At 46.9% G+C, this 24,777-nt stretch overlaps 3 protein-coding genes across 5 annotated transcripts in view; all 3 read right to left on the reverse strand.

Annotated features, from left to right (window-relative positions):
- Window positions 1-4,619, reverse strand: part of LOC135369010 (high-affinity choline transporter 1-like) — a 19,794-nt gene extending 15,175 nt beyond the window's left edge. For both annotated transcript variants that reach the window (XM_064602602.1, XM_064602603.1), the window contains exon 1: window positions 4,553-4,619. In XM_064602602.1, the coding sequence (XP_064458672.1) occupies window positions 4,553-4,577 (25 nt within the window). In that variant the 5' untranslated portion in view covers window positions 4,578-4,619. The remainder of the gene's footprint in view (window positions 1-4,552) is intronic.
- Window positions 1,925-4,213, reverse strand: LOC135369011 (alpha-L-fucosidase-like). The gene has a single exon (XM_064602605.1). The coding sequence runs from the start codon at window positions 4,169-4,171 to the stop codon at window positions 2,804-2,806; it is 1,368 nt and encodes a 455-aa protein (XP_064458675.1). The 5' UTR covers window positions 4,172-4,213; the 3' UTR covers window positions 1,925-2,803.
- LOC135369012 (cholesterol 7-desaturase nvd-like) lies at window positions 4,328-24,034 on the reverse strand. 2 transcript variants are annotated; one of them, XM_064602607.1, is made up of 6 exons: window positions 23,796-24,034; window positions 22,809-22,935; window positions 21,213-21,401; window positions 18,872-19,470; window positions 17,086-17,292; window positions 8,673-8,763 (listed from the first exon to the last, which is right to left on the reverse strand). In XM_064602607.1, exons 1-5 carry the CDS (start codon window positions 23,946-23,948, stop codon window positions 17,128-17,130), a joined length of 1,233 nt encoding a protein of 410 aa, XP_064458677.1. In that variant the 5' UTR covers window positions 23,949-24,034; the 3' UTR covers window positions 8,673-8,763; window positions 17,086-17,127. The 2 variants fall into 2 exon arrangements, with proteins under 2 accessions (XP_064458676.1, XP_064458677.1); XM_064602606.1 differs by lacking the exons at window positions 17,086-17,292; window positions 18,872-19,470; window positions 21,213-21,401; window positions 22,809-22,935; window positions 23,796-24,034 and adding exons at window positions 4,328-4,713; window positions 5,347-5,945; window positions 6,921-7,109; window positions 10,628-10,889 and having other exon boundaries at window positions 8,637-8,763.
- Between the last annotated feature and the right edge of the window lie 743 nt (window positions 24,035-24,777).

Genomic DNA, 24,777 nt, shown 5'->3' on the forward strand with positions numbered 1-24,777 from the left:
GATCGCGGCCAACTACGGCAATCCTGTTCCATCGCCATCACCACCAGACATAAGGCCCGTAACAACGTGAATGAGTTGTCAACTGACGTATGTATGACGAGTGCATGGGACGTGTGTGCGAGTGCATGAGCATTGGTCAGATTAGGTAGCAGAATCATCATGACCATCAGGATACCTATAGAGCAACTGACCATAGGGCTGTATAAGGGGTATATGGGAGATCTGTGAGGGGCAGGGGTACTTGAGTTGTCGCCTCCCAACCCCTCCAAATAGCTAGGTGAGACAATACGTTTCCCTCTCTCCCCACTCCCCGTTTCCACAAATAACCCCAAAATGAGGGTTCGGATCCCTCTTCCTAGCTCCGCCTTCTTGCAGTAACTTGATGCTCTACGGACATGCTCTACATCTCAGTCGAATCAATCTTACCCTTTTTGCTTAGTGTCATCCTCAGTTATGGCCCAAGCTGTCCTCGCGCCATTAAACTGAATCGTCGTTTTCCCTCAACGAGCTAGACTGCCGCCCCCTCCCCCTCACAAAATTGCTTGGCCCCTGGCCGCATTCAGCTCACCAACGCTCTGTCCTCAAGGCTCTCTTCGCCTTTTTGGACGCCACAGGACTTCGATCGTCATTGTAACGGGACTCATTACTTCATTCCCCGCTCCACCTCCAGCAATGGGTTAGAGTATCGCCCCCGGCGATGAAACTCCCCACCCATCATCCTGAAATAGAGGAGGAGGAGGAGTTGTTTGAATCGTCGTCATCACCATCATCACTCATATCTCCACCACGAAGCAAGTTATGTAGGAGCGACGCATGGACATGGAAATCAGAAAATAGTAGCACACGTCATCGTTATTATATGTTTCCTGGACTGATTATAGAAGCGGCTATGCCGTGATCCGTCCGGAAAACCCAAGGAAAACCTGGAAACGGTACAGTGTAAGAAACGAGGATGAATTTTAGTTCCTTTGCGGGTTAAACATTTTACGCTCTGTTTGCGCTGGTTCAGGGTATAGGACTGCGGATAATTTGGACAACCTGGGGTTCTTTTGACGTGCGCCGGAAACCTCCGGCGTAAGAAATCTCCAACCGAAAAGGTCCATTCACACATGCGTTTCAAAGCGCGGCGCCGCCTCAGCGTCCGCGGCGACGCTGAGTGGGGCCTGTCACACATATAGCCGAGCCGCCATCCTGCAAACGCGTTCCGTTGTTGTTGTTACGTCAAGACCGTACCGACACTTCCAAATCCTCATCCTCCAAATTTACATTGTGAAACATGTTATCTATCTTACCATTATTGTGAAGCATTTCTACTGGAATCATCAATCGTTGGAACACGACAGACGTGACACAATATAGCACAGATGCACAGAAACAACGGCAGAAGAAGCGGGACACATGTTTACCTACCGACGACCAGCACAATGTACTGAAAGTCGAGTGCAATAGAGGTGGACGGGTAGGTGGAAGGCCTTGAACAGACTCGTGAAGCTAAAGAATCTTGATACACTCGACTTTCAGTACATTGTGCTGCTTGGGCGCAGTCACACATAAATCGTATTTATTTTCGTCGATTCCGTGGTTTAATCAAATCCCCAGCTTATCGTTGACAGCTCAGGCCGCTCAGGCCACAAACAAGTATTGGTGACAAAGAATTTACTCACACGGCAGCACCACGCACGCACACGCACACAAATGACAAAAAATCCCAGCGCGGTAACGTGAGACCTGGCGTTGCCCGCCGGTGCCAAAAGGAAGCCACTTCCACACCTCCGAACGCTCCGATTAGCTGGATGACAAAGCATTTGTGGAGCAGCACGGAGCAGTTCTCGAAAACCGTCTGGAAATGCCGCGAGACAGCTGCCTCGCGGTCTCAGAGTGCGCGACGCCGCCTCAAGAAACGCATGTGTGAAAACCAGCTTAAGATTATCGCGTGAAATTTATTGGCATAAATCGCGAGACGTTACAAAACGACGCACAGTGCGACAGTTGCATTGTTTACGCGTTCTTTTCTTCTTTTTTAGCAGTTAATTGCTACTACTTATAGGCCGTGGTTAAGAAACGGTTCGATCATGGGTGCCGTTATTTAATTATGGTTGCGTGTATGATGACGTTTGCAATGACGTCAGGTCAGGACCTGTCCAGAAGGTATTGCATTTCCCTGGCATAGTGTCACCCATGGAGTGATATGCAGTAGGGTATGTGTGTATACCCCTGTCAGACGATAAGCCCACGGGTCTTTGGGGAATTTTCATTTGACAACTCTGTCAGACCGCAACGTAAAGGTCCTTTTTTAAAAATTGCCCTTTACGCCCAACGGCCCCCAACGACCTTTATGTTTCAAGACAGGGTACTTTCGATAACAGCATCCGACCACATCGCTTCTCGAGTGAAAGATAAAACATCTTAATGTGGCAAAAGGAGTCCGTCCAGATCCAGATTATAACTACGTTGGGAAGGTTTTTGTAAGATGACAACTTTAGTACGGAGGCACAGAATGAAACGGGATGACGCAAGAAGCTGGCAGCAAGAGGTTCCTTGATACGAGTCGTCTGACAAAAATCGTCTGACAAAATCTGACAAAGATCAAAAGTCCCTTTTCGTGAACTATCACTTCGAATACTGTCTGACACGGGTATAGTAGTAACTGTAGTACACACTAGTGCTCTAGTACACACTATTCGTTTTCACGTGAATCGCGTGAATGTTGAAGAGGAGGAGGGTAGCACGTGCATGGCAAGCGGGAGATGAACGATATGCAACCGTGATGCAAACATCGTGTGCGAGTCTTTCTCAACACGCTCTAGACAGTTCCTTCAAACTTCAGAGCCCAAGCCCATTTACAGGGCAGCGACTCTGGCGTTAGTTCAGGGAAGGTTACCACAATCCCCGCTGTCCCTGTTTCATACTGGAGCTCCCTGTCGTAGCCCAGCATAAATACGCGAGATCCTTTTGTCAAATTGACGTCTCCCAGAATGAGCTTGTTTCCTTTAGGCCACTTCAGAACGAGCGCGTACACCTTCCTACCGTCCGCACTAGCAGTGTACCAAACACCATGGGTGACGGTGTCGTTCTGCGCTTTCCACGGCCTCGTAGCGTACACCGCCTCCCCGTTCACATTCAGCCAGGACCCCAACTGACGCAAGCGTTCTTCAAACACCGGCGCGATGACGCCATCCTTTGTGGGTCCCACGTTGATCAGAATATTGCCGTTACAACTGATGGTCTCCGCCAGTTCTGCAAGCAACTCCTCGATCGTCAAGTAATCCTGGAGCTGAGCGTTCCTTCGATAACCCCAGGAGTAACGATCGATCGTCATGCAATTTTCCCACTTGTGCTCGATGAGCTTTCCGGGGTCGTACCTGTCTTGACCTGTCCAGACGTCTCCGTGCTTGTTCCTAATGCCCATACCCCACCGGTCGTTGGACAAGACAGTATCCTTAACGGGACTGTCGTTATACAACCACGCCAGGAAACCTGTACTGTTCCAGTAGCTGTCGGAATCCAGCCAGTCGCCGTCAGACCACACTATCTCCGGTTTGTATCCGAGTACGAGTTCGTAAAGTTCTGGCATGGTCTTTTCGAGCACAAAACGCCTCGTCCCGTGAGCCCGGTCGTCCAGATACAGTGGGTTGAACCACTCAAAGAGGGAATGATACAAACCGAAGTGAACATCGGGTGCCGTAGCCCTGACGGCTGCGGCGAGTTCTCCGACGAGGTCACGGTGCGGTCCGACGTCCATCGAGTTCCAGTTCGGTGAATACTTGGACGGCCAGAGCGTGTAGCCTTCGTGATGCTTGCTCGTCAACACAACGTACTTTGCACCCGACAAGCGTAAAAGTTCGGCCCACTGCTCGGGGTTGAAGAACTCCGTTGTAAACATCGGCGCAAATTCTTGGTAAGTAAAAGTGGGCTTGTAGTTCTCCAACATGAAACGGACGACATCGGGTCTCTTGGAACCCTCCCACAGGTACCAGAACCATTCACTGCCGTAGCTGGGAACGGAAAACACTCCCCAGTGAATGAAGACGCCAATTTTAGCGTCTTCGTACCATCGGGGCACCGGGTGGGTATCCAAGGAGTCCCAGGTCGGTTGATATCTGCAGTGTGACGCGTCGATGGCGAATAAAATCACAAGTGCGACGCAACAGGGAAACTTGAGCAGAGCCATGGCCGCGCTTCTGAATCTCCACACCCTTTGTCGCGCTGTACTGGAGCCGTTGCTGTAGCTTTCGATTGGGCACGATCTTATCTACTTGTGTGTACACACAGCGATAGCGTGAGCATTATCGGGGTACTCGAAGAAGTCACAAGAGGAAGCTAGCCATGTACACGTGTATATTATTGGTATTTAAAATCAGAGGGAGACACTGGTTCAAAGGATCACGGGCAACCGTTGCGTGTCTATAAGGCCAACGAACCCTTTGAGGTTAGTTGAGATAAAGGGAACTCGTATGTATAAAATACCATTAACGTCCACGAATTCACGGCCTTCCTGTATGGGGCGAGGAAACAGAAGGAACGAAAGGAACGACGTTTGCATCGTCCTCACCAGTCCAACGTCTTTTCTCGTACATCTTCCACGCTCTGACTGTTTTCGCTGTAGAACTGGGAGAACCACTTCCTGTATTCTGCTATGGGCCTGTCCTCTTTCACCAGGGCTGGGTTCTTCAGGAAGATTTTGTCGTTCCAAATGGCGACGTCTCTTTCAAGCTGAAAGATATAATTGTAACTTTACACGCTGATCCTCTTCATTGAAATGCTGAATTTCTAACAGTGGGTTCTGTTTCACATAGAATGACAGAGTAGCAGGCGAGCGAGTTGGTGTAACCCCCTTTTTTTCCCCTTCTTATTTCCGTCACCATACAGTTCGTGTAACGGTGTTGAGGGTGACATTTCCATGGGGAGGTTTAAAACTGTGACACAGGACACAGATGAGCGGGCGAGACAACACTGACGTTATCTGATCGGACAATGCATCGGGTAAATAAAAGAAAATAGAGCCCGTATCGAACCTTTCGCAGGCAAAATAGTATTTGTCAAGTCAAGCTTTTGTTTCCAAATAGTGGTTGATAGCTCCACTCCTTTTCAATTAAGTCTTTCTTCGGAACTGCGGTCAGTTGCATGAGACGTGAATACCGGTTGGCAACAGGTACAGAAAGTGATTGCGTACTGTATCTATAGTTCCTTGCTAGTTTGTTTCTTCCCAAGACTAGTTCCTATAGTGAGCAACATCATAACATTCTAAAGCATTTCCCCTTGGTGCTCTGTCACCGTGTGCCTCTTGTCTCGAAGGCCAGGAAAATCTGGAAAGGTTTCACCGCAGAACAGTAAAACAGAGCTTACCATTGCGACGGTCATGGAGAAATGGTTCAACCATACAAGCTTCAACATCTGTCGTGGAGCGTATATCCTATGCACTATTTTCACTTTCAGTGACGCCATTGGCGTAAGTGAGTGTATCACCACGCACTTCCCAAACCTGCTTCTTTCCGTCAATATAAATAGTGCTGGCCCGGCCTGCAAGGCATCTGTTTCAGTATGAAGCCACTTGGGCCAATATCCCAGCAGGGAGATCTGCATATGCATCTTGACAAAGGCCAAGTGTTCCTTAGAGGACCACGACGTCTGCCAACGATGGTATGTCAGTTTCGACCACCAGCTGTTCGTGTCCAAGTGACTCGCGTAGATGTTTGGAGACAACACACCGCTGGGTCTATGCAAGTAGTTGAAGTGGCCCACGTCAGCCCCGTTTTCGGCAACGTCTTGCACTTGGCAACGTGCGATGTGACACGCACGATCCCGTTGAACGAATTCTCCCGAAGTGATCTCTGGAATGTCTGGTAGCTCCCAAGACGGCGGTGTGCCTTCCGCGTGGTACCAGACGAAGATGAGACCCATAGATTCGGTAGTCTGCCAGGTCCGAAGGCGTACGAAGGATGGCACTGGAGAAATTGTGGGAAGGATTGTTTAATAAAGCATGACCACGCCTACGAAATGTTAGCAGACCCGTCGAGTTTTACCATTTTATCGTAAACAGGTTCTACAAAGTTGCCAGTTTCGCAGTGATAGCAGGAGAATTAACTATTTTGTTCGTTTGGTAAACTGTACAAAGTTTATTATAACAGGGATTTTTTTTTTGTTCCTGCGCCAGCTCATTCGCGATGCGTCGCTGGCAACGTTGAAAGTCTCGCCTTTGATCGTGGACAGTTTGTTGAAAGGGTGTACATAAAATCCAAATATCTAATCTTTAGCGTTGTGACGAAGTGTTTTTGAGTATCTGAGTTTGCGGCATTATCACATGGTTACGATACACGAGCAATTAAACCATGCGAAGCATTATTGGCGGTATATCACCAGAGACACCTCACGCCGCCGGTGCCTCAATTACTTGTTGTGCCGGGTTTACAAGCAACAAACTTTTTTTGGCTACGGCGGCAACATAAATTGTCTTTGCGGTACCTTTAAATACGGGGCCACGTTCTGGTATTTCAGATCACGTGAAAGGCACAATAGTGTGTTTCACGCACACAGGACGTGATCTGAAATACCAGAAAATGATCCCCTATTTAGAGGTACCGCAAAGACAATTTATGTTGGCGCCGTAGCCAAGAAATGTGTTGCTTGTAAACCCGGCACAACAAGTTACACACGTGACAGTGACAATATACTAAAACACACTATTGTGCCTCTTAATATATTATACGCTATCGCCTTTGCGTACGAGATAGCGTTGGTGGTTCTGCGCACGCGCAATACATAAACGGAACTTTGCGCATTGCTCAGAACCACCACGTAATTCCTTACGTACGCAAAGGTTACAGTGTACGACACACTAAACCTCACTAATGATTGGTTTCGCGAGGAAAAGCCAAGAATTAACGTTATTATACTTTATTAGACGTACGGAGATAACGTACCTGCGTCGGAATAGGGTACATGTACACAGGCTCCGTCCGTAGCGTCGTACCTCCATCCGTGGAAGGGACACTCGACACAATTCCCCACCACACGGCCTTTTACGCCTAGGTTGGCTCCTAGGTGAGGGCAGTAAGCATCAGTCACGTGTGCCTTACCGTCCGCTGTCCGAAAGGCCACAAGGTGTTCTCCTGTGCGAGTTAGAGAAAAAAAGGCGTTTCAAAGAAATGTGTATCAACAAATGCCACCAGCCTTTAGATGTCTCCATATAGCACGTAATGTTGCATCACGTTATCTTCTCTTCCAAGAGGCCTTCTCCAGAGTCCGATCGACTCGAAATATTCTGATACGTACGTGTCTTATATTCGACATTAAAGCAACGGTCGCATCCTTTCCTGTCGACCTCAAAACTATGCTCTCATTTTATTCCTCGTTCACCACTGACCACGGTATCGAAAATCCCCCGTGAAATAGTGGCGTGCTTTGACTGCTATTCGATGGAATACCTAACAAGAGCAGACGCCGGATGTTGAAAGTACTCTCTCGGAATTCCCTCACTGGAAAAAGGCGAAAACGTCATTCCCCACACCACCAATCAGAGCATCGGCCTTGAGAAAAGGGATTACCGCGGCTGTGCAGACCTCTGGACAACGTTGGTCTGGACGGCGCCTTTCTCCTCTGAACGGTGCCCTCTCGTTCCTTCTCTTAGAGAGTGACGTCACGCTGCTGTCGTTGCCGCTGGAGCCTCTGCAGCTGCGAAAGCAGCGCTTATCTTTAAAGTTCGTTTAATTAACGCATAAACATTTTTTTGACAAAAAAAAATTAGCGAAGTATATTATCGACCGATGCCGATGCGTTTTACAGTTGAGTTTTCGGATTCGTCCGTTTCTTTAAAAGGACGACGTCAAGTATTTTTTTTAAACAACTGCCCCTGTTTCTACTGAAGTTCAGAGTTCGAGGTTTGTATCGGCCATAATTCTTTGTTGAGATCGCTTCCAATCTGTAAATGATAAGGAGCAGTTATGGCTGAAAATTTCCCTTCCACGAAAACAATAAAGATTCACAAAAACAAGTAATGGCGAATTCGGGAGGTCATTTCATGGCAGCACGGCCTAGAGCTCGGAAACTGCTAGGTCGGCACCCGAGCTGGATCGCGTGGCCATTGCCATCCGAACATGAGTGCCAGGAATTTAGTGGTTTTAGTCACTTGGATCCCGCTAGGGGCACAGCGGTCGCCCATCTTCGGGTTCCGTCGTCTCCTAAGCCACGTGAACTTCGACGTGCGGACCAATGGAAGCACTCGCCACCGTTGCAGTGTGGATATGACGACACCGGATATAGTTGGGGTACCCGCTGCTCGATCTTTTCGAGAGCGTGCGAAAAAAACTGCTAGCTGGCAAATTTCTGGCGCTCAGAAAGCTCCACGCGAATATGGAGATGGCAACGCTTTGACCAACATAGCTGGTCACACATACATGCGATACATGACTGCTCAGGAAAAAAGTTGCCAGGAAATGACCACCCGTATTCGCCATTAGAGATGAGCGCGTATATACTGCAGTCCTAAAACCAAAGTGTCGTCATTACGATCATTCACGGACGAATTACATTCAGTGTAAACGTCATTCGCCGGAAATGACATTCAACGTCCCGTGTGATAGCCGTATAAGGTGTGCACGCGCTTAGCAACACTGTCAACTGTATTTGAACGCCATTACCCAAGACATCAATTGGCTCGATTTGTTGGACGCGCAGCTCAGAGGACTCAAGTATGGGAATCCAGCCGTTGGGAAACGGAGGCAGCAACTCCGTTTTCGGACGCTTCAATCTTGCGTGTTCTTTTCTCTGAAAGCGAGAGAAAGTGACCATGAAATTATCATCAGCGCCGCTTCCCGTTATTTCCGTGTTTCCGCGCCGTGAGTGATTATGATTAGTTTAGATAGGAAACGGGAAGAGATGGAGAGAGTGTGAGCGAAATCGAGCGTGACTTCTGCTGCTATCAGATTAAAGTTTTAGACGACTATTACAATCGCAACAGACCACATGTGCAATAGTAGCGTTTATGTTGGAGTCTTTTGGAGTAGCCAGCTCCTGTGTTTTGTAGGGGCCTCGACCTCCATATTTTTCTTTCCCAACTCCAACTCCAAGAGGAAAACGAAGGTTTCTCCCCGCCCCCCCCCCCTTTTTTTTTCCTTCTTCGTTGGCATAGCTGCATTGAAATGGAGCGTCGCCTTTTTAGACAACTGCCAGCAGTGGCGTTGCCAGAGGGAAGGTTTCGGGTGTTCAAATTCCTTAAGCTCGTACCTTTGGTAGTCCATTTGGGAGAGGGAAGACATGGGTACATCCTCCCTCCCTATGTAATATTTCCGTGGAACCCACCTCGAAATACTATTCTTGTGGCAACGCTATTGCCTGCGCGCCATACCATGTACTCTGACCTTCAGCACATTGTGCTGCCTGAGTCAGGCGCCACTGGCGGAGACTGACGGCCGAACTGACGTGGTATTGTGACAGGATGACTTCTAGTATTGGCGGCGCCGGCGGTCTACTACGCCCTTAATTTGGTGTAAAACTTGCAGGCTTACATCGATGCATACAGCTAAGCGTACCTTACCTTCAGTTGGCGATACTTGGAGGCTGGAGCCGCGAAACCTCTTTAAGGAGTCCTTCGCACGAACGTACGCCTTATGCGTCCGTAAGATACGCGAAAAATATCACATTCATACATAAGCGTTCCCAGGATTTCTCTCTTTTTTTTTTCAGGGGGTTTTGAGGCAAAGTGCTTCCAGGGGGTGCAACCCCCACACCTCTTTTTCTGGAGACAGAAGCTCCACACTGTTCAGGCATTCCCAGTAATATGACGTCTGAGAAGAAAAAAGAAAGAAAGAAAAGAAAAGAGGACCTATGAACAAAGAGTGCACGATTTTCAATGTGACTTTGAAGCTACAGAGGGGGGGGGGGGCACGTTCCCCCTTGCCCCCTTCTTGGTACGCCCATGCATTCGTATGAATGATCACCTGTACGCGTATGCACATGCACACCGCATTCACCAGCGCATCTTCGTGCTTTTCCACTGAACTTGGCTATGCAGTGGACAAACACAGGGATCGCAAACAAAATATTTTGAATAAAAATTTTGATAGGCCCGTGCGTTGTTGTCTGTTAGAAGAACGGGTAGCACAGTGCGGCCATGTCACGTCGAGACTATAGGAGGTACCCGGGTTCGAATCCCGGTGCCGGCTGTGCTGTCTGGGGTTTTTCCTCAGTTTTCCTCAGACTCAGTCAGACATATGTCGGCGGAGTTCCCCCAGAGCGTTAGTCGTAACGTTGCCCACCTCTTTCACTAGCACCACCACCAGCACGTAGCACAGTGCGAGCGGTTCCACCACCGACATGTCACCGACAGCCCCCGTCTGAGGAAAACCTAGGAAAAACCCCAGACAGCGCAGCCGGCAGCGGGATTCGAACCCAGTAACCTCCCAGTCTCGACGTGACATGGCCAGTACACCAACCACTCAGTTCCCTTAGAAGTCAGCCCAGGACGCACATTGCTCCAAAAGCGTAAATAAACGCGACGTCGGTCACCACTGTGGGGGGCGACAACACCGAGCTCTTACCACCACCACCACAAGCAATGCCACCACCGCGTATAGCGCAGGGATCACACGAACGTTGAAGAAGCCGTAAGCCAGAGACAAGGGTTACTCACAGACTTTCGTTCGCAGCGTCTTGGGCAACAGAGCAGCCAAACGATGAGTAGAAGCGCTACGAGTAAAACGCCGTGAACGAGCACAAGGTGTGAAAAAGGCAGTAGCAAAAAGCCTAAAAGGCAGTGAGACGAATTGTACATATCGGCTACGTAGAAGCTTACTAGATCCATATGACCGGCACCAGGAGGGCGATACGACGGAGCACTCGGGAAATGGTCGATAAGCATATCTGGAATGTCGGGAGATATATGCTTATCCAGCGATAAGCATATCTGGGATGTCGGGAGAGCTGAGCCAGGGGAAAGAAGCGACCGACTCCCGTAAAGCAACCGTAGTAACAGACAGACAGACAGACATAGCTGATGCCTGCAAACCCAGCACAACGCTAGATATTTTAATTTGCGAGTAAATCTACGATAAAACGGCTCAGGCCGACATGAAGACAACAACTGTCAACCCATATTCCCCGAAAGCGTCATTCTTTGAAAAATAGGAAGCAACCTCGTGCAACATCTTTGGGGAGTCAATTGGAGTCTTTGGGAGTCAACACACCCTCATTTATCCATTTGCCTCCTACGCGGAGGTTTTTGAGTATATAAGGTTTGCTGTCCATAAAACTTCTTGCTGTGTAAAGAGAATTTGTCTGTACTCCTTCTCTCGGGTTTAGTTCGCAGTCATGCACCAGCTTGTCCGCACCACTAGTATCACTTCACTTTTGTCGATCAGGGCGACGTCCAGTGGGCAATATTCCCGTATTTCTCAAGTAGCAGTGATCTGTCTACTCGACTGGCTTGATGCTCACTATTGCTGTCGACTTACGTAGCTGATACGTGGCATACTTCTTTTGTTCTAGACCCAGTGTTTTTTTTTCTTTTTTCCTTTCTGTTTCAATAAATATACACGCTCTTCCCAGCACATTTTAAAAACGGAGAAAACAAGATTTCCCCAGCGTTGTCTTAGGCACGCCAGGAGCAGAATTTGCAACGTAGTTTAACTGTTGATATTAATGCAAGTAAGAACCACGTCCCTGAGGTTGTACACTATTGCAATGAGGCTTGTGCAGTGACGTCATGTTTGGTCACGTGACATTAGAAATCATATCGCAGTCTGAAGTCACAGTATGGTGAGCTAGAATGAATGGTGTGCTGAACGGCGACTGAAACCGGGTCGTGACGACGGGCCTGCCGGTAGGTGGCTACCAATGGCTCGGCCCGCTGCCGCTTCTTGCGCCCTCAAGGCCACGTGACCGCATGCGCAAAGAGCACCTGGGAACGCCAGGGAGTTCCCGCGATGGCCAAAATTGAAGCAATCTGGCAGATACAGGGAGAGGGAGAAAAAATGTGGGCGTGCTGATACGTCACGCTTCAGAGATATGATTACGACGGACGGAGAAGTTCGCGTTTTGGAATGTTGCGGTAAATGTAGTGTTTCAATGCCTTTGGATTCCTTCTTGGGATGATCGGGAGATAATTCTCTTCGGGGGATAAGGAATATATCTGGTTCTGCTACATCGCTTCTGCGCGAAATCCCTTAATTAAAGAGGTTAATAAATGAATTTTAGGTACAATTAGTGACCTTGTAATTACATACTTTATTCGAGAGGGTGTTCGCCTAGCCATATATAACTCAAAGAAAAAGAAATAAATAAATAAAAGGGAGGAATGGAGTGGACTTTCACTGCTGCAAGCTTGTATATTAATATACTAAAAAGTATTCAAGTCAAGATAATAAATACTGCCTTTTAAAAGTATTTGTAAGATACCAAGTTACTCCCAAAAGCACTTAAGGTAAAGTAACTTGAGTAGAGTATTTTCGTTATGTACAATTCCGTGTGAAGCTCTCACATGTTTTGTGAGGTAGCACAAAGGCATTCTATTCCAGTCTCCTTGGGTACATCACACAGATGCGTTATGTATAAATTAATGTACATGGGAGTGACTTCGATAGTCATAAAGGTGTACTTGAGGTAGTTTGCATTCACAGCAAAGTACATACTGGTTTGCTGCTTGCTGCTTGTCTGTATATGCCCAGCCCCTGTTTGGTAATAAAATACCTCCGTTTTGAGACATGTTGGAAGGCTGCTAAAATTTTGGCTGCAGGATGTGTTACACGCCATTGTTGTACAATCCAACATGATGCGCTTGTGATATAATGCAATGATACACTGGCGCACAATGTATAAAGTTTTGGGCGCGACAGACTGACCATCGTGACACACGCTTTGAAAGTCACACAAATCATTCCATACTCATGGCCCTGAAGTTTTCTTTAAGGCGCCATTTCTAAAAACAGCGTCATGTACTAATAGATGCAGAGTATTTGGAAAATCAGTCAGATACCTCAGCCAATTCTTGACATCAAATTATACAAGCTGAAGAACATCTCCTTATTTACCTCATAACATGTAATCGCGTCGTTTGACAAGCAAAAGTCGGGGTGTACTTTGTATTTGTCGCGAACATCGTACTAGAGGTAGTAGAAGGTGAGATCCTGTTTAGACAGAAAGTCACATCCTGTAGGAACACTGTCTCTTTTATACCTTCGTCGTAGAAGCAATGGTTTTTGCTTACGATTTCAGAACAGGGTTTATACACTATGTCACTGCTCCATCCCTTTCCCGGCTTTGTAAATTTGGTACCCGTACCAAAGGGGAAAACAAAAACAGTTCCAGCAGAATAGACTCGTCCTATACTGGCTGAGGTGAGCGTTTCTCAAAACGGGGGCGCATTCTCAGCACAACAGTTCTTAGTGTTCGCTCCATGCTAAGCAGTGATCTGTACCTTGCTTTCATGGACGCCACCACAGAGCAGCCAAGTTCGCAAAGTACATCATGACTAATAAAAAGAGAGAGATATATAACTTTCATAACTTTAGTGCTCAGGAGCAGATGTCTTCCTAACAAATCCGCCCAAATTTTGGAAGATAGCTTCAGCAGAACCAGCAACTCCAAAGGGGGTCAAGTCCGGGCCACTCCCTGCACGCTGGTAAATCTGCGGCGTCCCTCCTGGTGCTGGGGGTCACTATGTGTCAGAATGTGAGGTGCCCTTTATGCTGACATGGCATGCCGAGACTGGGAGGTGACCCGGGTTCGAATCTCGGAGGAAGCTGTGCTGTCTGAGGCCGGGCTCGTACACTTTAAGACAAATGTCAGCTCAGTTGCCTATGAAGTCGGTCCAGAACCCCCCCCCCCCCCCTCCGCAGCATGCGCCGCCAGACAGGCAGGCAGGTCGCTCGGCAGTATCCACCACCTTTTATGCTACGCAGACAGTGTATACCGTCCTATTTTGATACAGCATTCAGGGTTACCCCCCCCCCCCGTAATTTCACTAATCTTTATCATTTCCAGAAAGACATCATTGCGCTGTTATCAGGTGTCATGATACATGCCGAGCGCGGCTGTTATTTTCGTCATCTTCGTTCTTAAAGAAAAGTTTTGTGTCCGCTGCAAACGAAGCTGTTGCATAATTCGGCATTGTTGTCTGACTACCCGCACTTTCACTCATTCAGGTGGTGAATATTCGGAAAACAAGGACGGTATAATGTTTATTTTATTGCCGATTTTATCTTGTCGTTCCAACTTTAGCGACGCTCTTCCATTGCTTGCTATTGAATACTGGCATACAACAAACCCGTTATATATAAAGAAATCTTATTGGCCTTATATGCTGGTGTGTACAATAAAAAAAGCGCGAGATGTACCAAGTACGGACTAAGACAATGAGTGGGTTCCCCAAACACACTTCCTTCGGTTCTTACATGGAGTCTCATTTCTTGAAAATAGCGAGCAACAAGCAGTAGTTATGATGTGACTGTGAACAGCAGGCACATTATCGCCGAAGTTCTTTCCACTTGTACGTACACCAGCTAAGGGGTTCAGAACAGGATGAATAGAAAAGCAACGAAACGTCGGGTTGCATAATGTCGCATGCTTAGATGTAATTTATATCGCATCAACTACATTGCGGTGTAGTACATAAGATCGCGGTATTTGATGAGGCAATCGTCTGTAATGCACTGCGCGGTCCTACGTTTGTCCGAAGCGACGACGGTTTATCTGACCCGTGATTAAACCCTGGAAAAGTGTTTATCCGCACACTTGGTGCGCTTCCCTACTTATCCCGGCCACTTACCGGCCTAATAAAACGCGAAAAAATAGGCATCACAAACCCTTAATTCTTGCACTACGCACGAATCCGACTCATGCGCTCTAACCTGTGAATCACTGCGAGAAACGGTTTCTGAAAACTGCGTGAAATCAGAAAATATACGATTTGTTGCTGCTGCTTTCTCTGTTGAAACCGTGCTGTCTCGGGTAATACTGTCAGGTCCTGTAACGTCCCTTCCCTTGCCTTCGATACACATTCCTTGCATACTTGCGCCTGGACGCGGTCCTTATGCGATAGCCGATTTCGAATGCGAGAAGACAAGCACGGTTAGATTGCAAGGAATAGCCATCGCACTTCATCTAGCCAACTGTACGCGTATTTTACAATCAGTGATCTTTGGAGGCCCCCTTACTAAAACCCTCAGTTGCTTGGGGTCAGGTTATGGATACAATTCCGGCTGAGGAGGCTATCAGCTTTTCGGCGGGGTACAAGTTGTACAAGTTGCTTATAGATTGTGCACGCGCTGCGAGCGAACGTCCAACGCATTGCCAATCCTACTCGAAGGGTTCCCCGAAGCGCAAATATCCCTAAGTCTGAGCCAGAATACGGCGATATGCACAGACCGACCACTGTTGCATCGCTCATGATCATTGTTGTAATCAACAAATTATCAATTGCAAGAGAGTGAGAGATAACCTCAGCAAGCAACGACCTTGCACTGAGCTCGTGATGCTCTTGATAAACCACCCATCGCCACTGTTCCGTTTCTCGGCCGGCGCGGTGCGATCCTCTGCATTTCTCGGAAAGGTCATGTGATAGGAAACAGAAGAGTACCTCGGATCCCCACAAAAATCCTTCCGCAAGGCGCGCAGCGAGCTTCAGCGCATCCATGTAAACAATCGCACGTGGTCGAGTGCCAAGGCCGCGACCAAGCGCTCCCATGCATTGGATAGGCCGGTAAGCACACCAGTCATTCTAGCTCACCATAGTCACAGTAGGAGGGCATCCCGTGAGTTGTTGCGGTATGCGTGCAATTACGCATATTAATTAATTAATTACGCATATTAATAACGCAATTAATTTTAAAAACATACGCTGCTGCCTCATTCGGCCCGAAGAAAGACGCCTCTGAAGTATCCCCATGTTTTCCCATGTCACGTGGCTCCAAGGCGCGCAAAGGCTGCGCGTGACGTCACGTGCACAAGCCTCGTTTTTCTTTGCAGTTTCGGTTTCCCAGTAAGCGCCAACGCGTCTCTGGGCTCACCACTGACAAGCTGCCTCTTCTTGCAATCTCACAGAGAGCATGCCCCATTTGAAAGCGAAACGAGATCCAGTGGCGCGCTCCTGTGTAAAATCTTGCCTCCAATAAAACATGTAGCGCCACAAACTTTAAATCCGTTTGAAATGTGCTTACCGAAAAATCCTGAGTGCACAAACAAGCGATCTGTCCCCAACTTGCGTTGGCAATACTGCATGCTACGCTACTGTAGTCTTACTGTAGTCTTATTTGAGTAGGCCTCCCGAGATCGCGGGTTCGAACCCGGCCGAGGACGCCAGCAACTTGATGGCAGGGTACAAGTTGCTTAGACACGCCGTCTTCCGCGAGGGACGTTAAATACGGGGTGCCGTGTGATGAGCTTTCATCGAACCATGATCTCATCTCATCCCCATCTAATCATCGCTTCTCTGTGTGTGTGTTACCATCGTACCTTATGATTACCAGTGATGGCCACTAACTACTTCTACAGCAGTTTAACTACTAACTACTTCGCGATGGAGTAGTTTAACTAGCAGTTCAACTACTTTTCATGGGAGGTATAGTTACGACTACTTCTTTAACTACTGCAATGTATTTTAAGTACATCTCCAACTACTTAACGTTGTTCATCAACACCAATCCCATTCTAAAGTGTTCTTGGACACCTAAATATGAATCGCAAGCGGCGATAAAAGTGGAGATTTAGTACGCATGCACGGCACAATTGTTCTGCACCTCCGTTCTCATCAAACAAGTAGCTCGAGGTAGAAGTCGGAAGCACAATCGTGCCGTAAAGCTTGCGGCAAAATCGGAAGTAGCTGGCGCCTGCAGTAACCTAACTACTGTAGTTAACTACTCGAAATAGTAGTTTAAGTAGCAGTTGCACACTACATTTCTGCAAGTAGTTGATAACTACTTGATAACTAGTTAAGTAGTTGATAACTACAATCAGGTAGTTTAACTACATGTAGTTAACTACTGGCCATCACTGATGATTACCTCCGCTCTGACATGCAAAAGCGTATAAGAGTGGAGTCAAACATTGTAATAATTATTTTGAAAAAATCTTAACACCCGTATCCATGATGCTCACTGAAGAGGCGAGATGATGATGTCTTTGCGAGCAACCAAGTTGTCACCACGCCAATGTCTTTTCCCGTATATCTTCTATGGTCCGGCTGTTTTCGCTGTAGAACTGGGAGTACCATTTCCTGAATTCCACAATCGGCCTGTCCTCCTTCACGAGGGCTGGGTTCTTCAAGAAGGTCTTATCGTTCCAAACCGTTATGTCCCTCTCAAGCTGAAAAGGCAAAAGGAAAATTACACTTTCTGCAATACTCCTCCTGCTACGATGCGCGTGTGGACATTGGTGGGAGCATACGTATTACTCTAGCTGAATTATCTCACAGGTATACCGCAAAGCAACAGACAGGCAGTTTAAGTTCACGGCGTGGAATAGCAGCTTGTTGCTCGTAAACCCAGCAGAAGTTATACAAAGTAAACAACGCGTTTGTTGTTTCTGTGCGACGTTTTGGATGTCTTTCGACCATGGTCACCATTTTTATCCGATAATCTCGCAGTAAAACGTGCAGTGTTGTACTTAAGGCCTCGTACTATTGCCGACTTCTACAGCTGTGATGACAAACCGCGCGTTAAGACGCACTGAGCCGATGCGATGTACTTGACCTAATGAGAAATGGATTACCATATGTCGCGGAAGAAGCACAGCATAGTTTGCACTGGCAAAATACTCGCACGTTCATCTCTTGGCGACGGGAATATGCCGGCAAGCGGTAAAACGACACGTAAACAAAGTCACATGACTTCAAAATGAAGTTTTCTATGACGTGTGACCAGGACAAGGTGGCGGTTTTGCAAGAAGCACCCGCTTGAGGGTAGTTACAAAAATGGCGGATTTATGTCACCCCTGTGGCGCCTTTCCTCCTCCTCCTCTGAGAGCCCCTCTCCACTCCTCCACTTCGGGACTGACGTCACGTCGTGAGAGCTTCTGCGGCCGAGGAAGCAGCGCTGATCTTTAAAATTCGTTTATTTCATATCTAAGCACTTTTCGAACGGAAAAATTAACCGGGTAGATTGCATGCCGATGCCTAAGGCAGTGGTATCGGTTTCCGTACGCGACCGTCCCCGTAAACCATCTGCGGCAGGGGGCAATTAAGGCAATTAAAGGCGCCGACATCTTTATATCTGTGTTCTTCCCACCATCATCTCGAAACGAAGCGCATCAAATCCTAAAGAGTGTCCGTAAAAGCTGTTCCAGCTAGAGATGCAAATTTTCAGAAATTTTGAATCGCTCGAAAAAAAAAACAAATGGATTTTTCGGTTTTTTTTGTGAGAGAAATGGAAACAAACGCGGTTACTGCTGAGTCGAAGCATTGCCGGCCAAGCCACAGCACACAATGAGCAAGAAACTTTAGTAGTGTTCACCCTCTAGGCATAAATTCAGAGCAGAGCATCGCATGAGACTGCTGTCTACTCAGCGATAGGTAATTGGAACAACCCGTCCACTCCGACCAGAACTCCGACATTATGTGAACGCGATGCCGATCGCTTGGAGCAGCTATACGGAGCTCTAAGTTGGTGGCTGTTGGCGGATTAGAGGCACCTAAGGCACTGTTGGCGGGTTGGAACGCATCGAAGGCACGAAAATTTACATTTTTGAATTTTGTCTTTTGAAAAAAAAATGTATTTTTCCCCAAAAAGTTTCGTTTTTTTTTTCGGGGCTCCGCATCGCTAGTTCTAGCATCCTTTCAACTCTGACAACTCCTAAGGTGAACGCAGCTTCCTTGCGAATCCGCAGAGACTGGTATGCCGTTCCCTCTATCCTCCGTTTTCAAAGTACTACTTTTAAGACAGCTTACCATAGAAACAGTCGTGGAGAAATAATACCACCATATCAGCCTGAACATCCGTCGCGGAGCAAATATCCTGTGCATTACTTTCACTTTCAGGGGCGCCAGCGGCGTCAGCGACTGAATGACTATGCACTTTCCAAACTTGCTCCGTTCCGTCAATATCACGAGAGCTGGTCCAGTCTGCAGAGCCACTGCCTCGGTATGAAGCAGCTTCGGCCAATGTCCAAACAAGGAAATCTGCATGCGTAAATTCACGAGGCCCACGTGGCCCTTCGAAGACCATGATGCCTGCCAGCGATGATGAGAAAATTTCGACCACCAGGTCCCGCTGTCCATGTGGTTTGCGTAGATGTTTGGAGACAACACACCGCTGGGTCTGTGCAGGTAGTTGAAGTGTCCCACGTCGGCCCCGTTTTCGGCCACGTCTTGCACTTGGCAGCGTACGATGTGACACGCGCGATCTCGTTGGACGAATTCTCCGCGAGTGATCTCCGGGACGTCTGGTAGTTCCCAGGATGGCGGCGTGCCTTCTGCGTGGTACCAGATGAAGATGAGGCCCATAGCTTCGGTAGTGTGCCAGGTTCGAAGTCGTACGAAGGATGGCACTGAAGGAATTGTGGGAACGATTCGCTTAAACAATAGCAGATGGTTGTCGCTGTGCAACCTTGACAGAACTACCAGTCGGCAGACACGCCAAGCACATCTGTGGCAGGTACCGCCAATAAGAACAAATTACGCCAAACAATCCTCAACTTACAGACTTACCATTGTTCTAAATAGCTTATTGAATTCTAGTATTGATGTTTCACAGATGTCCTCAAGAAATCTGAGAAATATGTTTTCAAGTCAACTGAATTGATAAACTTGCATTTTGTCGTTCTGCATGTGTGTAATATTATTCCTTTTCCTTTTTCTAAGTGAATTTCATTGATAGCCTTGTATCGGTTATCTCTACTGCGCATGTTGTATCATGGCTTTCAAATATTTGCCTGTATTATTTTCTTTTGTTTGACTCCGCTGTTGTTTGGACCAAATGTAGGGTGGTACCGCCCTAGTCAAGCGGCTTCTGCTGCTTTTTGGCGTACCACCTTGTTTTGTGTTTGACACAAACAGAAATAAATGAAATGAAATGATTAGCTCAGCACTAGGTTTGTTCAGCCCAGCTCTCGCTCTGGGTTTGTTTTGTGGCATGACTATATAGCCGCGAGATGTGAACAGACCCGCCCAACTTCACTGTTTTATCGTGAATTGCACGGTTTTTAGTGCCTTGTTTTTGCGAGCTTCGTAGTGATGCTGGACATTTTACGATTTCACTCCATTCGTGCGTTGTCGAAACGTTTACTATAACAGGAATAATGTGATATCTGCGGCAGCTCTATAAGTGAGACATTCGCGGAGCGGTTCTGGCAACACTGAAAGTATATAAAATATATGGACGGAAACAGCCATGGACAATGCATCATAGAGAATTAAGTTGAGGTATAGTGCCCATAGAGACATTGATATGATTGGGTCCATCTATCCTATACGCGATCTATGTGGCTTTCGGCTGATTTGGATTTCGGCTCGGATTTGCGAGCTGAGCTTCCCGCGCACATCTGTGATGTTCAATAAGAAACACGGTAAACAGGTTACCCGTTGCTACTCAAAACCACTTTCGCATTTCCCAGTCTAATCTTAGTAGATGCATAATGTAAAAACCCCGAGACTAGGGAGCACGAAGGGACAGACACAAACACGAGGTCTCAAACACAGATGAAAATTTTACTTCTCACGTACTAGAAATATATATACAGACAGAGGGAAGAGAAACAACCAGTTGGGGACAAATTAGGAGGTAATTTCGGGGGAACGAGCAGTCTCTTCAAGGCCGGGCCGAGGATTACGGATGGGTTGCTGACACAGTTCCCACAAGAGGTTATGCAAAGTATCTCTCTCAAAAGCCTTCTGTGAGGGTTCACTTCGGATGCCTTTACAATTGTTTCATCCCATAGCAACCTTAGCATAGCATAGCTGTCAGCAACCCATCCGTAATCCTCGGTCCGGCCTTGAACAGACTGCTCGTTTCCCCGAAATGACCTCCTATTTTGTCCTCAACTGGTTGTTTCTCTTCCTTCTGTCTGCATATATTTCTTGTATGTGAAGTAAAATTTTCCGCTGTGTTTGAGACTTGGTGTTTGTGTCTGTCCCTTCGTGTTCCCTAGTCTCGGAGTTCTACATCATGCATCATCTTCACCAGCTCGCTTGCTTCCTAGCCATTTTTTTTTTCATAATCTTAGTAGTTTTCACTTGCCCCTTTAGCACTTTATCGTTGGAGGGGCTTGGCAGGGAAACACAATGCACTTACCCGTATCGGAATACGGTACATGAACACAGGATCCGTCTGCAGCGTCGTACCTCCACCCGTGGAAGGGACACTCGACACAGTTACCAATCACACGACCTTTTACCCCAAGGTTGGCCCCTAGGTGGGGACAGTAGGCATCCGTTACGTGCGCCTTGCCGTCGGCTGTCCGGAATACCACAAGGTGTTCTCCTATGTAACAAAAACGGTATTCATGGTGTTTATTTACAATGTCTTTTTGTCAAGTGTGAACATAATTCAGAAAAAGAAAAAAAAAACTTTGCGGAATGACGTGCTTGAAAAATTAAATCTAATTAAATTAGATCAGTTAAATAATCAAAAATTAAATGTGGCACCGGGTCCATCGTAGACCACCTCATTTCATTCATCGTTGGCTCTAGCCGCTTCTAACTAGTAGCATCGTCATCGTCATCTCACTCAAAGGCAGTCCTATAGTAGTCCTTTCCGGATGCAGGGCCATGGTATGACGGAGGTGGAAGAAGAAGAAGAATTTTTTAGACGTTTGCGCCACTTTGAATGCAACGTATTTTCCGAAATACACGTTCAGATGTAAGCTAATAGACGATTTCAGAAAATCCCAGCGTGGGCACGCGTTGCATCCTGGGAGATTACTGGAATGAGGAAGGGAGAATGGACCTTCACGTTTCGCTTTCGCTGACCCTGACTCCTCGTGGACAATCGGCGGAGAGAGGAGAAACCGAAACAGTTTTGGAGACCTTCTCCTCCTTTCTTATAAGCAAGTTCCCATAGTGCAAAGCGACGCTAAGCTCTCGAGTATTGTCCGAAGTCGGTGCTGCGCCTGTCATTAAGTATAGGAGATCCACAATCGCGGAACTGATGATGTCATAGCGGAATAGACGATTTCAGGAAATCCCAGTGGTCCATGCGATTATGTTGCATCCTGGGGGCTTACTGTCGTGAGGGAAGGGAGAATCATCCTTCACGTTTCGTTTTCGCTGACCTCAACACGTCGCGGACGCCGAGAGAGAAGTATTCGATTTGAAGACCTCCTAGCTCCTTCTTTCCGGTGAGGTCCAACAGTTCAAAGCGGTCCTAAGCGCTCTGGGACTTTCTGAACGCGTCTAGTATTGTAGGCGATGCCACGCAAGTAACAATCGATTCGTCCATTCCTATGTATTCCTGCTAACTACTTTTTTTTTTTTACTATTGGTGTGTATATATGCATGTGTAAGGTCACTTATCTTAGGGGCTGGCCAGGGGGGGAGGGGGTTGAGTTAGCATGGCAAAACTAGCGTAGGTACACGCGTCTTTCACGCAGGACGTCAAACACGATACGCTCAGAGCTTTCTAAATGCATCCGTTTACCCTAACGCCGCGTATTAAGCCGAGAATGCTTGGGTTTCCTGGCGCCGTACAGCTTACTTACTTGGGCACGTCCTTTTTCGCGAAAAACGTTAAACCGCCTGTTCTACAATTCTCAATCCTCCATTGATCTTCAGGCGGGAAAAAATTTATCCACAATATCCCGAACAATAACGAGTAAATAATAATAATAATAATCAATTATAGCGCGTGTTCATATCTGTTACACAATGGGACTGCAAGCACTGTCATTACCCAAGGCATCAAGTGGCTTGATTTGTTCGGTCCGGAGCTCCGAGGACTCTAGGATGGGTATCCAGCCATTGGGAAACGGAGGCGGCATGTCCGTTTTTGGACGCTTCAATCGAACTCGTCCGCTACTCTGAAAAGCGAAAATAAATTGCGCAAAATTAAAAAAAAAATTGCCCGTGTGATATCGCATTATTTTCTCGGCCTTATCCTTAAAATACGTTATACCGAAGCGAGTAAACTAGCGACAGTGACTACGACAAGCCAGGACATAGTGAAACCTATAATACCTATAGTGAAACCTATAGTGAAACCTATATATATTCTATATGTTCCCTTTTCTATCCAGCCTAATCTCATACTTTCTACATGCTATACTGAAAAAAAAAAAATCCACTGTCTCGCCCTGAATATTAGTTGACAAACAAAAAAACATGATCACAGAACACGATTGTGAATGGCTGGATGAAAACAAGCTCTCGGGCTTCAGTGAGCCATAGGTTGCTTGCAATGTGCGAAAATATATATATATATATATTTTTCATATATATAATTTCAAACACGTCTAGTGTCATTTACTTGTTTCTTTAATGGCTTTTTTCCCCTCATTATATATTCATTCATATTTTAACATGAGAGAACTGATGCTCTGGGGCTGGAACAACATAGAAAGGACAAATACATTCAAAGCCTCAATTGCCTAAGAAATTAACGATGAAAGAAAGATGATGGTAGAGCCCTGGACCGGTAATCCAGAAGGTGTGGGTTCCAGTCCTACAGCTGGCTGACCTTTTCAGCGACCTTCATCTTTCATCGACAATATTTTACACTGGCTAACTCGTCAAACACCCAGACGGCGTCTCTGTCACCCGCAGCGTTCCCAACATTCGGATAACGCGATGAAGATACAAAAAAGAGAGAGAGAAGAAGGGAGAGAGAGCGTATGTTACTCAATTTCCCAACGTGGTTGAATTCAGAAACAGGCTTACTCACAGACTTTCTGCTCGATGAGCTCTTCGGAGAACGGAAAATGCGAGCGAAGACAAAAAGCAAAACGAGTACGACACCGCAATCGAGCACAACATGTGAGTCCGGCAGCAACCTTGAAAGGTGAGACGAGACGGAGGAGAAGCTCGTAGGATCCATGACTCTGGAGACGACTGTGGGCAAGCGAACGAGTTGCCGAGTAAATCCTCGATAAGCATCTCGAACGTCGGGACAGGTAGGCGAGGGTGAAGAATACCTTCCTCCAATAGTAAAAGGGCGTCATTCACGTCAAGAGGTAATGGCGGGAATGGGCTTTCCTTTGAATAGTGGAGTGTTTGAGGTTAGCCTGTGGGCCTTCAATCGACCATCCTTGATGTCAGATAGACTCTTCTGTGTTTCTCTCCTGTACACGGCGACTAAAAAAATGACAGAAAGTGTTTGGTGAGTTAAGCTGTGATGTCATCCGTGCGGTGCCTCACGGACAGGTTTAACGACATATGAGAAAGTGAAATCTTGGGCCGGTGACAACTGCCTGATGATTAATGCGGCCCACCCAGCGAGTAAAATATAAATTATGTTACTTTAAAAAATAAACCTAGTTAAGTGTGTTAACAATGCACATAATATTCCGAAATATCGTAATACTAAGTGGGACTTCATGTGCAGCAGTTATAATCTGTTGATATAACTGGGTCAGCTAACGTATTTGCCAACCGGTGTCGAATCCACACAAGCAGTACGGCTAGGGCGGTACCTCAAGTTCCTTTGATTCGACAAAGTCTAATAACTTGGGACTTCTTGCTTCAAAAAATGCTTGAGAAAACTCAAAGTTTTGAAATCATATTGTGTTGTACAGTAGAAAGTGTTTTTGTTTTTTCTTTTCTTTGTCACTCTACGCTAAGAATGGGAGCGAGCGAATAGGCATTTTATAGGCGAATGAGTTGTGGCGTTGTGAGTTTATTCTGGATGTTTTTAGAAATAGCTCCTT

Source organism: Ornithodoros turicata, chromosome 9 (genome assembly GCF_037126465.1).
Source record: "Ornithodoros turicata isolate Travis chromosome 9, ASM3712646v1, whole genome shotgun sequence".
NCBI classification, from domain to species: Eukaryota; Metazoa; Arthropoda; class Arachnida; order Ixodida; family Argasidae; genus Ornithodoros; species Ornithodoros turicata.

What these genes read in the sequence shown, in the direction of transcription:
- LOC135369011 (XM_064602605.1), bottom strand. Translation starts at nt 4,171, where the DNA reads ATGGCTCTGCTCAAGTTTCCCTGTTGCGTCGCACTTGTGATTTTATTC.
- LOC135369012 (XM_064602606.1), bottom strand. Translation starts at nt 10,855, where the DNA reads ATGCTTATCGACCATTTCCCGAGTGCTCCGTCGTATCGCCCTCCTGGT. An exon ending in GACGCTGCGAACGAAAGTCT is followed by an intron (nt 8,764 to 10,627) that starts GTGAGTAACCCT and finishes TCTCGCTTTCAG; the next exon opens with AGAAAAGAACACGCAAGATT. An exon ending in TCTCCATGACCGTCGCAATG is followed by an intron (nt 4,714 to 5,346) that starts GTAAGCTCTGTT and finishes TATATCTTTCAG; the next exon opens with CTTGAAAGAGACGTCGCCAT.